This window comes from Delphinapterus leucas, chromosome 2 (assembly GCF_059928025.1).
Source record: "Delphinapterus leucas isolate spDelLeu-1000000601 "Yukka" chromosome 2, BTC_Dleu_Yukka2, whole genome shotgun sequence".
NCBI lineage: Eukaryota > Metazoa > Chordata > Mammalia > Artiodactyla > Monodontidae > Delphinapterus > Delphinapterus leucas.
In genome coordinates this window covers 149,629,782-149,644,159 of record NC_143130.1, presented here as the reverse complement: position 1 = coordinate 149,644,159, position 14,378 = coordinate 149,629,782, and the positions used below count along the sequence as shown (strand labels likewise).

Genomic DNA, 14,378 nt, shown 5'->3' with positions numbered 1-14,378 from the left:
CTCTCATCCTTTCTCTTCATCTCTTTCTCTTCCCTTTCCTACTCCCCTGTCCTCTCTCACCCACTCTCCCTGGGTGCCCTGCATTCAAATTGACCACGGGGGCACCCCAACACGTTTTCAATTTCCCGCACCCCGCACCAGCTGCCCAGGAGAGAGCTGGAGTCTCCGTGCAGCCAGTGATGCTTACGATGTGGGTTGGACTGGACTTTCTCATGAATGGGGATCTGACCCCGCTGTCCTTTCCCGGGCCTGTTTGTCTTGCCTGCAACAGGGGACGAAGATGAGGATGAGTCAGGTGAGGAGAGGCTGCCCTCCTGCTTTGACTACGTCATGCACTTCCTAACGGTCTTCTGGAAGGTGCTTTTTGCCTGCGTGCCCCCCACAGAGTACTGCCACGGCTGGGCCTGCTTTGTCGTCTCCATTCTCGTCATCGGCATGCTCACAGCCATCATCGGGGACCTGGCCTCCCACTTCGGCTGCACCATTGGCCTCAAGGACTCGGTCACGGCTGTTGTCTTTGTGGCGTTTGGCACCTCTGTGCCAGGTGAGAGTGAGGGGTGCTTGCATTTGCGAAGAGGATATTACCTGGTTCAAGTGACCCCTACACACTTTGCCTCATTATCTTCCTTACCATCTCAGATCTGAGCTTAACAGAGCCTCTGCCCCTTAGGTGCACAGAAGTCGGTCAAAGGGGTCACTGCCACTATTAAGAATGATAGCTAACATTTCTTGAGCACTTTTGATGTGCCAGGAAGTGTGTATGCTGAACAGCTCACCTGTTTTAGCCCTGTAACGCTCACCCAAACCTTATTCAATAAGGCGTGTTATTATCCTCATCTGTCAGGTGGGGCCCAGAGGTTAAGTTACCTGCTTAAGTGGCCAATTTCTTAACCTCCACGTCAGAGGAATGGGCCACTTCCCTCTGGCTACAGGTTAGCCTGCTTGGAGATGTGCTGGAGAAATGCCCACCAGCCTCCTCTGCTTAGGGCACCTGTGAGTACAAAGTGTCTCCCAGCAGGATAGGTGAAGGAAGCTTCACAAGCTCTTGTCCTTTCATATGATGAATTACATATTCTTTTCTTTTTTCTTATAAACACCTAAAGTGAAGATGAACAAGCATGCCTCTATTTATTCATTAGACAAATGTTTACTGAGCCTGATACAGTCTTGTGCTGGTTGCTGGGACAATAATGGGAAACAAGACAGACATGCTTCCCTTTCCCTGTGGAGTTTATAAATCTCCATGTGCGATTTATTTCTGTGCTCCGGGGCCTCGAGGGATTGGAGCTATCAGAGGGGACGGAGCAGATGTGGGTAAAAGGAACAGATGTGGGAAGAAATTGCAGAGAATCAGACGTTAAAAAAAATTTTTAAAGCAAGGTCACAGGCGAGAAAAGGCAAGAGGTTTTCTCTGGGAGAAAATTGGCAACAAGGAGGCAAGCCAGGATAAGCCGGGCAAGGGAGCGTTTGGGGCACATCCAAGTCCTTGCGATGCGTCCAGGGAACAGCTGGCAGCATTAGGGGCTTGAAGGTTATCCTGTGGTCCACTCAGCTGGTGTGTGGCTTTGGCTGAAGCTCCTTGGATGTAGGGTGACGCTATGGAAAGGGCTCTTAACATGAGGGTTTTCAGGTCAAATCTCCCGATAACTTACCTTGAGTAGATTCCTTGAACCTTATTTTTCCTAACTTGTCAAATAAAAGGGTGGCTGGCAGTCCTTCCAGTGCTTACAATTCATGCTGACATCTAAAGAGATGTCAAGCAGCCTGCAAGGCCCTGTGCTCTGTATATTAACTGCAAAGGCAGAGCCCCGTCTTCCTTGAGTCCACAGCTCCCCTTGTATCTCCCCATCATGGTTCCCCAGCATGTCCTCTGTCCCCATAAATCCAGCACCTAGCGCAATGCTAAGCCCATGGGCTCAATCACAGTCTGTTATGTAAGTAAATGCCCCGTGTGACAGGTGCAATCAGGCACTTAATTGTAAGAAGCGTCCCTGGGTGTCAAGGTTCCCTGGGGAGATATTATGGGAAAGCAAACTCCCCTTACTGAAAAAGTAGTCAAAGGAGAACAATAAACCCATTCAGTAAATACCAGGACCAGAAAAAAAAAAACCTTGGGAATCTTTCAGACGCAGGCAGATGAGGAACGGGTAGCCCAGAGAAGTAAGGTGACCCATCCAAGCCCACACAGCTTATTAATGGCAGAGCTGGGGGTAGCCCCCAACCCCCCACCTGTCATTCCCAGGCTCGGCCTGATGGCCCCAGCTGCCTTACTGGACACCCTCAAAGGTAGGCCCTCCGCGCCCCAGCCTCCCACCAGCTCTTGTCTGTCTGCCTCTTTTCAGATACGTTTGCCAGCAAAGCAGCCGCCATCCAGGACGTGTACGCAGATGCCTCCATTGGCAACGTCACGGGCAGCAACGCCGTCAACGTCTTCCTGGGCATCGGCCTGGCCTGGTCCGTGGCCGCCATCTACTGGGCCCTGCAGGGACAGGAGTTCCACGTGTCAGCGGGCACGCTGGCCTTCTCTGTCACCCTCTTCACCATCTTCGCGTTTGTGTGCGTCAGCGTGCTCTTGTACCGCCGGCGGCCCCACCTGGGCGGGGAGCTGGGCGGCCCTCGTGGCTGCAAGCTGGCCACGACTTGGCTGTTTGTGAGCCTGTGGCTTCTCTACATACTCTTTGCCACGCTGGAAGCCTACTGCTACATCAAGGGGTTCTGAGCCGCAGCAGCCCTGGAGAGGCAGCATCAGGACCCGAGCCCCAGGAACTTCCCCCCGACTAGGCCCTGGCAGTGAACTGAAAGGGCGGAGTCTTAGTCAATCCAACAGAATGGAGGAGATACCCATTTTACAAAGTATTTAATTCAATACAAACCAACAACGGCGACAAATCCAACTCCAGCCCATCTTCCCGAGATGTCCCTGACCCATCACATAGACCCTTTCACCACCTTCGATACCACCTTCTTCTGATTATTCCTTTGCTTCTACTTTCCTCGGGGGCAGGGTTTCTCCTGTCTGTCCAATTTGATATATCACCGTTCTCTCACTCCACTGGCGAGGCTTGAAAATGAGTCCTATCCACGTGGCTGGCTTGGGGTTCTCTTTTCATTGCCATCATTATCGTGGTGGCTTTCATTTTCCCATCAGGTTTTGCTCATCATTTGTTTGTTCATCTTGTCTTTTCTCTCTGAGGTTAGTGACAACGGTGCTGTGAAGGAACTCAAGGTCTGAGCCGATGGGTAGAAGCATGAACTTTCAGACACACCCTCTCCCACTTGCACTGGGTAACAGCTGTCTCTTGCTCCATCGAGGTCCTTTTCCCCCTTTCCTTTTATTCTCTTCATTCTTGAATGGGCTGGTGGCATTTGGGTGGCAGTAAGTTTGCACACCCAGGCAGCGTGCTAAAGAACTGGGGCTGTGGCTGGAGCACAGCTTTCTATCAAGCTTCTGTCGAAATCCAGTTTAAAAAAAGAAGTCATTTTTCTCTTCCCTGCCCGAGCCTTTCAAATTCTGTCTCATTGTGTCAATGTCTATATGTTTACCCTTCTGCAGGAAGACCCACCAAACAGGAGATAGGGGACAAAAATAGGAATGGAATATGATGACATAGGGCAGCTAGGGGAACAGAAGGGCTATATGCCTTCTAGAACATCTTTGGCTTCATATCTGAGGCAGGAGAGATGCGATGTCCACCTAGTGAGATCTTTAAGGGAAAAGATTATATGTAAAATGTCAGTGCTTCTGAGAAATGTCAGCTTTACCACACCCTCACTTCCTAATGCACCAGACTAAGAGCTCTGACTGTGTCTCTTGATTTAATGCAAAAAAAGTTTTATAAGAAAATGAGGGCCTCCTTCCACCTCTCCTGGACTCTCCGGTCACATTTGAAAGTATTTTCACAAGACAGGAACTGGAATTCCTCATCTCTCCCACATTCCTGCTTGTTTTTAAACCTCTTGAAGCTCTTTTTCCAGCCTGTGGGCTATTTCTTGCCCCAGTAGGAGGAATCTAAGCTGCCATAATCCCATGGAGCCTGGGTTTATAGAGAGATTGGCGTGCCCTACAGACCTTTTCCCAACAAATTTTGAAAGGACCTGGCTTTAAAACACACACACACACGCACACACGTACACGCGTGCGCGCACACATACACACACACAAATAACCACACATATGAAATCACCAAAAGACTGCCCACAGACCTTTAGGCTTTCTGCATTGACATAAATACATTTTTTAAGGGAAAAGAAGAAATTAAAAAACACCTGTTTAATTTTAAACACATTTTTTAAGAAAAAATAGCTGAAAAAGAAACAGTGTTCATGTCATAAGCTATGTTGACAGTTGCCAGTGGAAATGTTGGGTTGGTTTAAAAAAAAAAAATAAAAGCTATACTTATATCTCTCTAAAGACAGCTTGCTTCTCCCCATGTTGCCTCAGGAAAAGGTCTAGGGGGTCACCTTGGGTTCCTTCTGGAGCTGAAGTGGTTGAGGTGAAAGTGTCATCTCCTATTTGTGTCTCCTATTTGTATCCGTCATGTCCTCAGATGCCAATGTGCCAGACCCAGGATAATTAAAGCAAAAAATGCTTGAGGACAATGCTACCTGTCAAAGTCTGGACTTTAAGATGCTGGAGGACGTAAGAGGTGGAGCTGTGATGACTAAAGGGGAAAGAGCGTTTTGTATTAGAAAGGCCTGGTAGGGCAGGATTCCAGCTGGACAAACAGCGTCCTGTATTAATTACCAATAGGCACATTCATTCATTCATTTATTCATGACTCTTTCAACAAATGTATTTTGAGCACCCTGTGTGCCTTGAGCTACATTTTGGTGCTACCATGAAGCGTAAGATAGAGTTCCTGACCTCAAGAAACTCACAGTCCAGAGAGGCCGGTAGAGCTTCTTTTAACCAAGGCTCTTTTGGTTACAAGAAGCAGAAACCCATTAAGCTAGTTCAAGAAATGAAGGGGGCTGGGGCGATACTGCGAAGGCCTGGTGGGGGGCTCTTGCGGAACCCAAGGCAGGAGCACGGCAGGCCGCGGGGTCCTGAAAGCCCTCAGGAAGCAAGGCCACGTTCCACCTCCCCGAAACCGCAAGGTGTCCCCTGTCTTTCCTCCTTCTGCCTGTCAGGCCTGTCCACTTCCTCCCCCTCCCAACGTGCTCTTGCTTTGTTTGTCTTGCACGTGACCAGCACTGCCACCAGCCCTGACACTCTGCCATGACCTCACAGCTCTGTTCCCCACAACGAACTAGAGAGTCCCTTTTTAAATCTGAGTGCGGGTTCAATGGAGAAAATGTGGCCAATTTTCCATCCCCAAAGGGCCAGTCCCCAAAGGCAGAACCCTTGTAGAAGGCTGTGTCAAAGGGGTTGGGGTGCCGCGGCCTGATTACTTTGTGTCATGTGTTCACTCCTGGTCCGAACAACTCAGGTAAGGAGAGGAGGGTGGCGACCACGTTGTATGTACTGTCACCCTTTCCGAAAGCTAAGTGACGGGAAGAAGGCTATGAAGCGCATGAGCCATCAAGGTGTGAAGAAAAATTACAGTTCTGTGCCATGAGTGGTCAAAAAATGGCATAGACAGGGCATCACAGGGACATGACAGAAAGAAACACTGACTCAGCCTGCAAGAATTGAAGAGGGCTTCACAGAGAATGGAACAGTTAGGTAGGATCTTGAAGGAAGAATAAGTAGTGATTTAACTTGGGGAGGGGGCTTGGTGGTGAAGAACATTTGAGAAGAAACAGCATGCTCGAAGGCACAGGGGTGAATCAGGGGCTGGTGGGGTCATGGGTTAACAAGAGTTGTCACGGCTAGAAGATAGCGTTCAAAAGGACACAAAACAACACCAAAAAAGCAGTCCGGGAGAAGGACTTGGCTGGAAGACTCAATTTTTTGCCAGCCACAAAGTTGATAATGAAAAATTCCCTTCAGCTGATGAAATAGTAGATGCAGAATCAAGAAATCAATTCCTCCCCATCTTTCCCCTTTTGTGAGTCATTTCTGGGTTATCCAGATGTTAGGCTTTGTCAAGAGAGAAGCTGGGATGAACCACAGAGAATGAGGAAGAGGAATCTGAGGACCTGGTACTAGTCGAGATGCCACCACTGACTAGTTCTGTGGACTTGAGCCAGGCCACCTTCTCTCAGCTTCCTGAACTACAAATAAGGTTTTAATAGATGGCCTCTGAAGCCCATTACTTCTACCTTTAACACTGAGATTCTAGAATATATATACAAGAGCAGTGTGTGTGTGTGTGTGTGTGTGTGTGTGTGTAATCAAATTGCCCGTCGACCTCATCAGACGGAGCACAGCAGGTGTCCATTTGCAATCCATTGGCTCCACGGCCTGTCTATTAGTGTGAAAAAGACACGGCCAGCGTGGTGCACATGTCATTTTCAGCATTTTTTCCTGGCAGAGCCGCAGCATTCCCATCCCCTTGACTCATTTATTACTTAGAGCAATGTTAGCTGCTATAATAAAGAAACCCCAGTATGTCAGGGCTGAGCAAAATGAAAAGTGCATTTCTCACTCACGTAATAATCCAGTGAGAATGGTCCCAGTCAGCAGGTGGCTTTCTTCTACACGAGGCAGCGGGCTTGTCAGTGTTTTAAAACAAACATTTTGTGTAAAATTCTGGATTTGGGCTTCTCTGGCCACACTGCGTGGCAGTGGAGCTGATCAGTGGTCACCCCACGTAGACAGGCTTTATGTTCTCGATTCACCAGAGTCCCTACCCAGACTGCCACTTTCATTCACAGGACCTCCTGGTCCCTGGAGCCATTTATGCATGTGACACCTGCTATGGGGTCAAGGTCTGGGTTTTGCATGTTGGCCTTCCACGTGTTGGTGCTAACCTCCAGTATCCTGTGAGGTTTGAATCCCAGTTATACCACTTTTACCTTTCGCGGGATTTTTAAACAAGTGACTTTAACCTCCCTTAGCCTCAGTTTCTCCAATCCAGACATACAGTTGTTGCAAAGGTTAAATGAACGATTTTTCAAGGCAGCTACCATAGTGCCCTATACCTAGCATGTACCCTGGAAATATTCCTTTCATCTCACATTAATGGTTTGTGGTAAAATCCCTTACAGCTGGTGCCATCAGGGTCTGACATGTTCCAGGGGACTGTCAGTGTTTGGGGTGGGGTGGTGGTGATGGATGGCCTCAGGCCACTGCATCCAACATACCGTCCCTCTATATGTTGGTCCAGGCAGGCTCCACGGAAGTGGAGAAAAGCTCTCCATGGTCTTGCTTCTGTAGCAGGAGCAGGTCTCTAGCTCCTCAGACTGCATGGGGCACAGAGGTTAAGATTTAGAGGGATAGCCAAGGGGCACCAAGACCCCCAGGTCAAGCAAGCCCCTTGGAACATTGGAGAAGTGGGGCAGATACGTTTGGCATCAAAGAAAGAGTGACAAAGAAAGGGACAACAGCCCATATAGAGTCTTTCATGCTAATAGTAAAGTGGGTCATGGTGGACAGAAATACCTGAGGGCTTGCAGAAGGAGGTGAAGCCTTGGGAGAAGCCACGTAGTCTGGCCAAGGTCGTCCTGCAAGTGAGTGGCAGAGCAGGACTTAACTACATAGGTCCACCAGATTTCAAAGTCACTGCTTATTAACTGAATATGCACCTGTTGGGTGTGTAAGACAAGCATTGTTTACTTTCATAGTGTTGAAGAAGAAAGTTAGGAGCATAAATAGGATGACTTGTCTTGGTTTCTCCAGGACTTTCCTGGGTTTAGCGCTGAAATCACATATTTTAGGAAACCCCTCAGTCCTGGGAAATAGGGATGGTTGGTCACCAAAAAATATTACAACTGTCTTACAGAGTAAGACTTAGTACAGAATTGCTACTACTAGTAAATGGTAGTCACTGCACACACACCTTCTACTATGTCATGCTGTCATGACTGGGTGGCTTAAACAACAGAAATTTATTTTCTCACAGTTCTGGAAGTTAGAAGTCCATGATCAAGGTGATGACAGGGTTGGTTTCTGGGGAGGTGTCTCTTCCTGACTTGCAGATGGTCACCTTCTCACTGTGTCTTCAAATGACCTTTTCTCTGGGCACAGAGAGAGATCTCTGGTATCTCTTCCTCTTCTTATGAGGACACCAGTCCTATTGGATCAGGGCCTCACCCTTATGACCTCATCTAACCTTGATTACCTCCTTAAAGGGCCCATCTCCAAATATAGTCACATTGGAAGTTAGGGCTTCAACGTATGAATTTGTGGACGAGACACAATTCAGTATCCCCCCACTGAGGGACTTTGAGCAGGAGGGTAACATGATCTGATTTGCCTTTTCATTAGCTCAGTCTGAGCTGTCTGTGTCGTGGAGGATGGTTGAGGTGGGGAGTGGATGAAGGGAAGACCAGAGACCATTTACAACTATCGACCACTGAAGGAAGCAGATGGAATGGTGGCAGTGGGGGGTTTGGAGAGGAGGTCCCAGGGGAGAGAGAATTAAGAGGGGGAGCTCACGGGACATGGCAACAGACTGGATGGACAAGGAAGGGAGGACATTGTAGGGAGGAAGCAAGCAGGGCTCTGGGGTCCCAGGCTTGGGGGAGTGGCTGGCTGGTGTGCCCGGCACTGAGGAGAGGTGGGTGGAGGTGGCGTGTCCAGTTTTAGTTATATTGAGTTTTTGGGGCTTGTGGGACACCCAAGTGGAAGTGTCCAGGAGCCTGGATTCAGCAGAGACCTGAGCTGAGTCTGGAACAATCTCCCTAGCAGATTTCCAGAGCAGTTGCCATTCTCCTGAGAGTCTATTCTGAAATTACTTAAAATAGCCACACGCTGCCCTGCAGCCCTCCTTAGTCACCAGTGTGAAAACCTCAAACACCAGCAACCCAGCAGAGACACCTCAGCCAATTTCTAGTTTGTTTTTCCGGTTTGAGGTGTCTCATTCTTCCCAACCCGTCTTCCTCCACCCCTCCCCCAGGCCTTTCATTCCCCTCACACGTCCCCTCCCAGACCATAGTTTTTTCCCCTGAACTCAGCCTATCTTGGCTCTTTTTTTTTTTTCATCTTTATTGGAGTACAATTGCTTTACAATGGTGTGTTAGTTTCTGCTTTATAACAAAGTGAATCAGTTATACATATACATATGTTCCCATCTCTCTTCCTCTTGCGTCTCCCTCCCTCCCATCCTCCCTATCCCACCCCTCCAGGAGGTCACAAAGCACTGAGGTGATCTCCCTGTGCTATGCGGCTGCTTCCCACTAGCTATCTATTTTACATTTGGTAGTGTATATATGTCCATGCCATTCTCTCACTTCGTCCCAGCTTACCCTCCCCCCTCCCCATATCCTCAAGTCCATTCTCTAGGAGGTCTGTGTCTTTATTCCTGTCTTACCCATAGGTTCTTCATGACATTTTTTTTCTTAAATTCCATATATATGTGTTAGCATACGGCATTTGTCTTTCTCTTTCTGACTTACTTCACTCTGTATGACAGACTCTAGGTCCATCCACCTCATTACAAATAGCTCAATTTCGTTTCTTTTTATGGCTGAGTAATATTCCATTGTATATATGTGCCACATCTTCTTTATCCATTCATCCAATGATGGACACTTAGGTTGTTTCCATCTCCGGGCTATTGTAAATAGAGCTGCAATGAACATTTTGGTACATGACTCTTTTTGAATTATGGTTTTCTCAGGGTATATGCCCAGTAGTGGGATTGCTGGGTCATATGGTAGTTCTATTTGTAGTTTTTTAAGGAACCTCCATACTGTTCTCCATAGTAGCTGTACCAGTTCACATTCCCACCAGCAGTGCAAGAGGGTTCCCTTTTCTCCACACCCTCTCCAGCATTTATTGTTTCTAGATTTTTTGATGATGGCCATTCTGAGTGTGAGATGATATCTCATTGTAGTTTTGATTTGCATTTCTCTAATGATTAATGATGTTGAGCATTCTTTCATGTGTTTGTTGGCCATCTGTATATCTTCTTTGGAGAAATGTCTATTCAGGTCTTCTGCCCAATTTTGGATTGGGTTGTTTGTTTTTTTGTTATTGAGCTGCATGAGCTGCTTATAAATTTTGGAGATTAATCCTTTGTCAGTTGCTTCATTTGCAAATATTTTCTCCCATTCTGAGGGTTGTCTTTTGGTCTTGTTTATGGTTTCCTTTGCTGTGCAAAAGCTTTGAAGTTTCATTAGGTCCCATTTGTTTATTTTTGCTTTTATTTCCATTTCTCTAGGAGGTGGTTCAAAAAGGATCTTGCTGTGATTTATGTCATAGAGTGTTCTGCCTATGTTTTCCTCTAAGAGTTTGATAGTTTCTGGCCTCACATTTAGGTCTTTAATCCATTTTGAGCTTATTTTTGTGTGTGGTGTTAGGGAGTGATCTAATCTCATACTCTTACATGTAGCTGCCGTGTCCCCAGCACCACTTATTGAAGAGGCTGTCCTTTCTCCGCATCTTGGCTGTTTATCAGCCTTGACCCTTCCCCACGGCTCTCTCAGCCACTCCTGATTTCCCTCTTGCCTCTCTTCCCCCTCCCCCTGCACATCGCTTTACCTCTTGGTCTGTCTGCATTTTCTTTCCTCTCTAAAGCATACACATCTTCTCATTTTTTTTCTTCCTTTGCTGCCAATCACAGCCCCATAATGTGGATCCCCTCCAAGGAGGCTTTCTAACTCCTGTCCCACTCCCTAAAGGTGCATTTGTTTCATCTCCCCATTCTGCACCGGCCCCGCTTCACGCTGTGGACCCTCAGCGTGTCTTCCCATTTGGTGTGCTTCCTCATCCCCTGAAACGCACAAACCTCGTGCAGTGCAGGACCTGTTTAGCTGTGCACAGAAGAGCAAAGAGCCCAGACAGAAAGGATCTGTCTGTGAAAAGTGAAGGGAGTTACCTGAAGCCAAAGGTAGCCCAGGGGCTGAACCAGGATGAAAAGCTGACCTTCTGACTCTAAGTCCAGGACCCTGGGAAATTTACAACACCAGGTGCACTAGGGTCTACACAAACCCTGACGTCTCACCTCAGCTGGGCTCCTGATGCTTCCCAGGGGTCCTCCCCACCATCTCCCGCTGACTCCCCGCTACCCTCCCCAAGGAGAATGCTGCAAAGCTTTCCCAAACCTCCTGCCTCAAGTCAGTAGACCTCCTCTGGTCACTGAGCTCTGCTGGGTCCTGGTCTCCACCAGGCCATTCCACACCCAGTCAAGGATTTTAAAGGGACCTAGGTTCAATGGGGTCAAATTAAATACTCTGGAGTCAGCTCTGCCCCACATGGCTCGACCTGGGTCTCAAGGGAGACCCCTCAGAAAGCAGAGTTCGCGTCTTTAACGGGGAGGAGGGATGCCTAGAGAAGAGAGTTGCTAAACACTGGGCGGTGGAAAGGGTGGGGGACTGAAAAACCTGGGGTTTCTGTTTGCAGCTACATAGCACATGTCTAAAAGTACTCCCCTTAAAAAGCTCCAACTCCTTCCTCTGGGCATCACAGGGGGTTAAAGAATAACAGAAACGGGCCACTCATGGGAATTTAGGAGATGTATTTATACAGCACAGAGGTCTGTGGGAGGAGTGGAGGTGAGTGGGTCACCTGGAGTCTTACCTGGTCCTGGGGTCGACGTCCCAAGGGCAAAGTTGTCTAGGACAGCAGGCCCATTAGGGCTGTGAGATGGTGAGAGCCAGAAGGTCCCTGGGCCTGGAGTTGGAGCTACTGGGAGATTCTCTCTGGGATCATCTTCCCTTGAATCTGTCACTAAACCCACCATAATAGGACTTTGAGGGGGGAACATTTTCTACTTTCCCGGAATTGGTGATAAGGACCCAAAATGAAGAAAAAAGAGATGCAAAGTACCCCATATCGTAAAGATCAACAGCTAGGGCCTGATACCCTCCCCAAAGAGGGCATGATACTTGAAATAGCTTTGTAACTAACCACCCTTCCCCATCCCATTCTATAAAAGAAGGTTGGGGGAGAGAGCGGAAGGAGATAGACAAGAACCTCTGGGTGGCTTCCTCCCCTCCTTGAAGCTGAAAAAGCAGGGAGGCTCTGAGAGAACTGTCCGTGGGGATTTAAGCTGGCTGCTGGCCTGACACCTCCTGTCCCAACTGGGCATCTGTGACGCAGCCTATTTGCTGATCAGTCCCCTCTACCTAGTGAAGCAGGGAGGGGAGAAGAGGGAGAGATGCAGAGCCGAGAGAGGTGCCATTGAGGATCGACCTGCACCCCATCAACTGGTACAGGAAGGATGTGTAAGTCTCCCACGGGTGAATGGACACCCCAGCAGGGAGCCTGGTGAGAGCCATAATTCAGGTACAAAACCCAAGGCAGGGTCCTCGGAGCAAAGTGGACACGGGGTATATTGCTGTAGGGAAGTGTGGAAAAGGTCAAGCCAGAGCTGGACTTCCCACATAAAGGCCCTGTGCAGTGGGGGGGCCCTACTCAGACCCGGCGTGGGCTCCATACGAGGACCAGTATTTGAACATCTGCTACAGAGAGGGCGAGCAGCGCTAACCTGAGAAGCTGCTACAATGAATGGGGAGGACTACAACTGTTGTCTGTTAGGAGGCCTCCACGGTGTTCCTTTCCCTCTTCCCTACCCCATCATCTCAGGAGAGCTGCATCAGGATAAAGTGGAGGACGAATTGTCTCAGAGCCTGACCGAAGCCCCACTGCCCTCTCCTCCAAGCCAGTTAACGGCTGTGCCAGGGCAAGGAGGGGAGGAGTATCTAAATCAAGCTGGAGATTGAAGCTTTGTCATTGGCTGGAACTGAGCATGTAAAATACCTGAAGTAACCAGGAAGTTATGGGAACTGCCCAAGTTGTCCTAAGGGATCCACTCCACGGAGGAAGGAGGATATGCCGAGAAGCACAGTGAAAGCGATGACTGCAGAGGGCAAGTTTCACATCTGTACCCCAGGGTACTGCTATTCCCCAGCTGCTTTCACCCAGCGTTACTTGATGCCCCACCAAGTTCTCAAGCGCTGGGGGCATGGCTAGTTACTCCAGGGCCTCAGTTACCTGAGAATTAGCTCCCAGGTGGGGTGGGGGGAGCTCACAGGAGGAAAGGTGCATTCACCCTCTGCTTTACCAACGACAGGGAGAACGGTAATTACCGTAAATGTGATAGATCTGTCAGAAATAATAGACGTAAAATGCACCATGTAAACTGTGAAAAGCAAGTCTTTTTATTCTTGGACAACGTAAAAATTGCAGCTTTTTTCATCAATATGGAAAACACAAAGATAATCTACATTGTGATAGTCACCAGAGCTGTTCACCAAATATTTCTAATTCTCCTTCTGGGCACTCACCAACTGCCTTTGAGCTAGATGGGACCATGTGATTTGCTGTAGTCATTGAGATGTGAACAAAGTGACGTCACTTCCAGATGGAAGCTTTAAGAACAAGGGTACAATTTAGCATGTTCCCCCTGCACCCTCCCCGCCTTTTTTTTTTTGCGTTTTTTTTTTTGAGCCTCCCTCAACCTGGGTCCCTGATGAAGAGCAGCGCCCCCTGCTGACGTATGATGGATATGTTCCAGGAGGGAGAAGAATAGCTTTGTGATTTAAGGGTGCGGGGGAAGTATGTTACTGCATCTCATCCTGGTCTCTCCTGATTCTTATGGGTAATTCACCAACGTGCCCATCATCCAGTGAAGACATCACATCCAAGTATTCAATGCCCCTGCACCACCAAGCGTGTGGATGATCAAGGTTGCCCTGGTTGGGTGTGTCACATACAGGATGGTGCACCATTAGCTGTAGTACAAAGCTTTGCTACGAAGACCCCAGGCAAAAGGACCTTCACAGAGCAGCTGAGGGAAGAAGGGAAGCAATGCAGACAGTGGGAGGGATGAGGCTACACAGATGAGGTGTTGGCTGGGGTGACATAGAAGAGTATAAGGGATGAGCCAGATTTGACAAGAAATGACGAGAGATACCTGTGTCACACACCTAGCACAGGCATTCATTGGCGGGCATACAACCAAGGTCATGACCCTTCCCTGTATTAATTCAGGAAAGTCACACAAAGGAGAGTAGTGATCCAGGCCATAGGAATGAGGGCTTGATTTGGTGGTACTGCATGAAAAAGGTCAAGTTTCACCTGTCACCCCTTGTACAATTAAAAAAAAAAAAAAAGTCAAATGCCACAGACCAGAAGATCATGTTGCCAGGAAGCTCTTCAACCTCCTTGGTGGGCACACCTGTGGCCCTGTGGGTCATTCAGGAACTTGGGAATAAACGGCCGGATGAGCAGGCTGGATCTCTCTCTGGGTTTTTTCTACAAGGGCTCTGGTGCTGCCAGCTTCCCATCCCACCCAGATCCCCCGGGGAACCAGGGATGAGTACCAGCCTGGAAGCCCCTCCTCTGATGGCATCTGAGGGGCCCTGGCAAGATGCCTGGCCCCAGCAGC

The 14,378-nt window shown here is 48.6% G+C and overlaps 1 protein-coding gene across 1 annotated transcript in view; it reads left to right on the top strand.

Moving 5' to 3' along the window:
• Positions 1-3,358, top strand: part of SLC8A3 (solute carrier family 8 member A3) — a 149,007-nt gene extending 145,649 nt beyond the window's left edge. Inside the window, exons 6-7 of the mRNA XM_089906277.1 lie at positions 272-544; positions 2,343-3,358. Coding sequence (XP_089762403.1) covers positions 272-544; positions 2,343-2,719 — 650 coding nt within the window. The 3' untranslated portion in view covers positions 2,720-3,358. The remainder of the gene's footprint in view (positions 1-271; positions 545-2,342) is intronic.
• Positions 3,359-14,378: the final 11,020 nt, after the last annotated feature.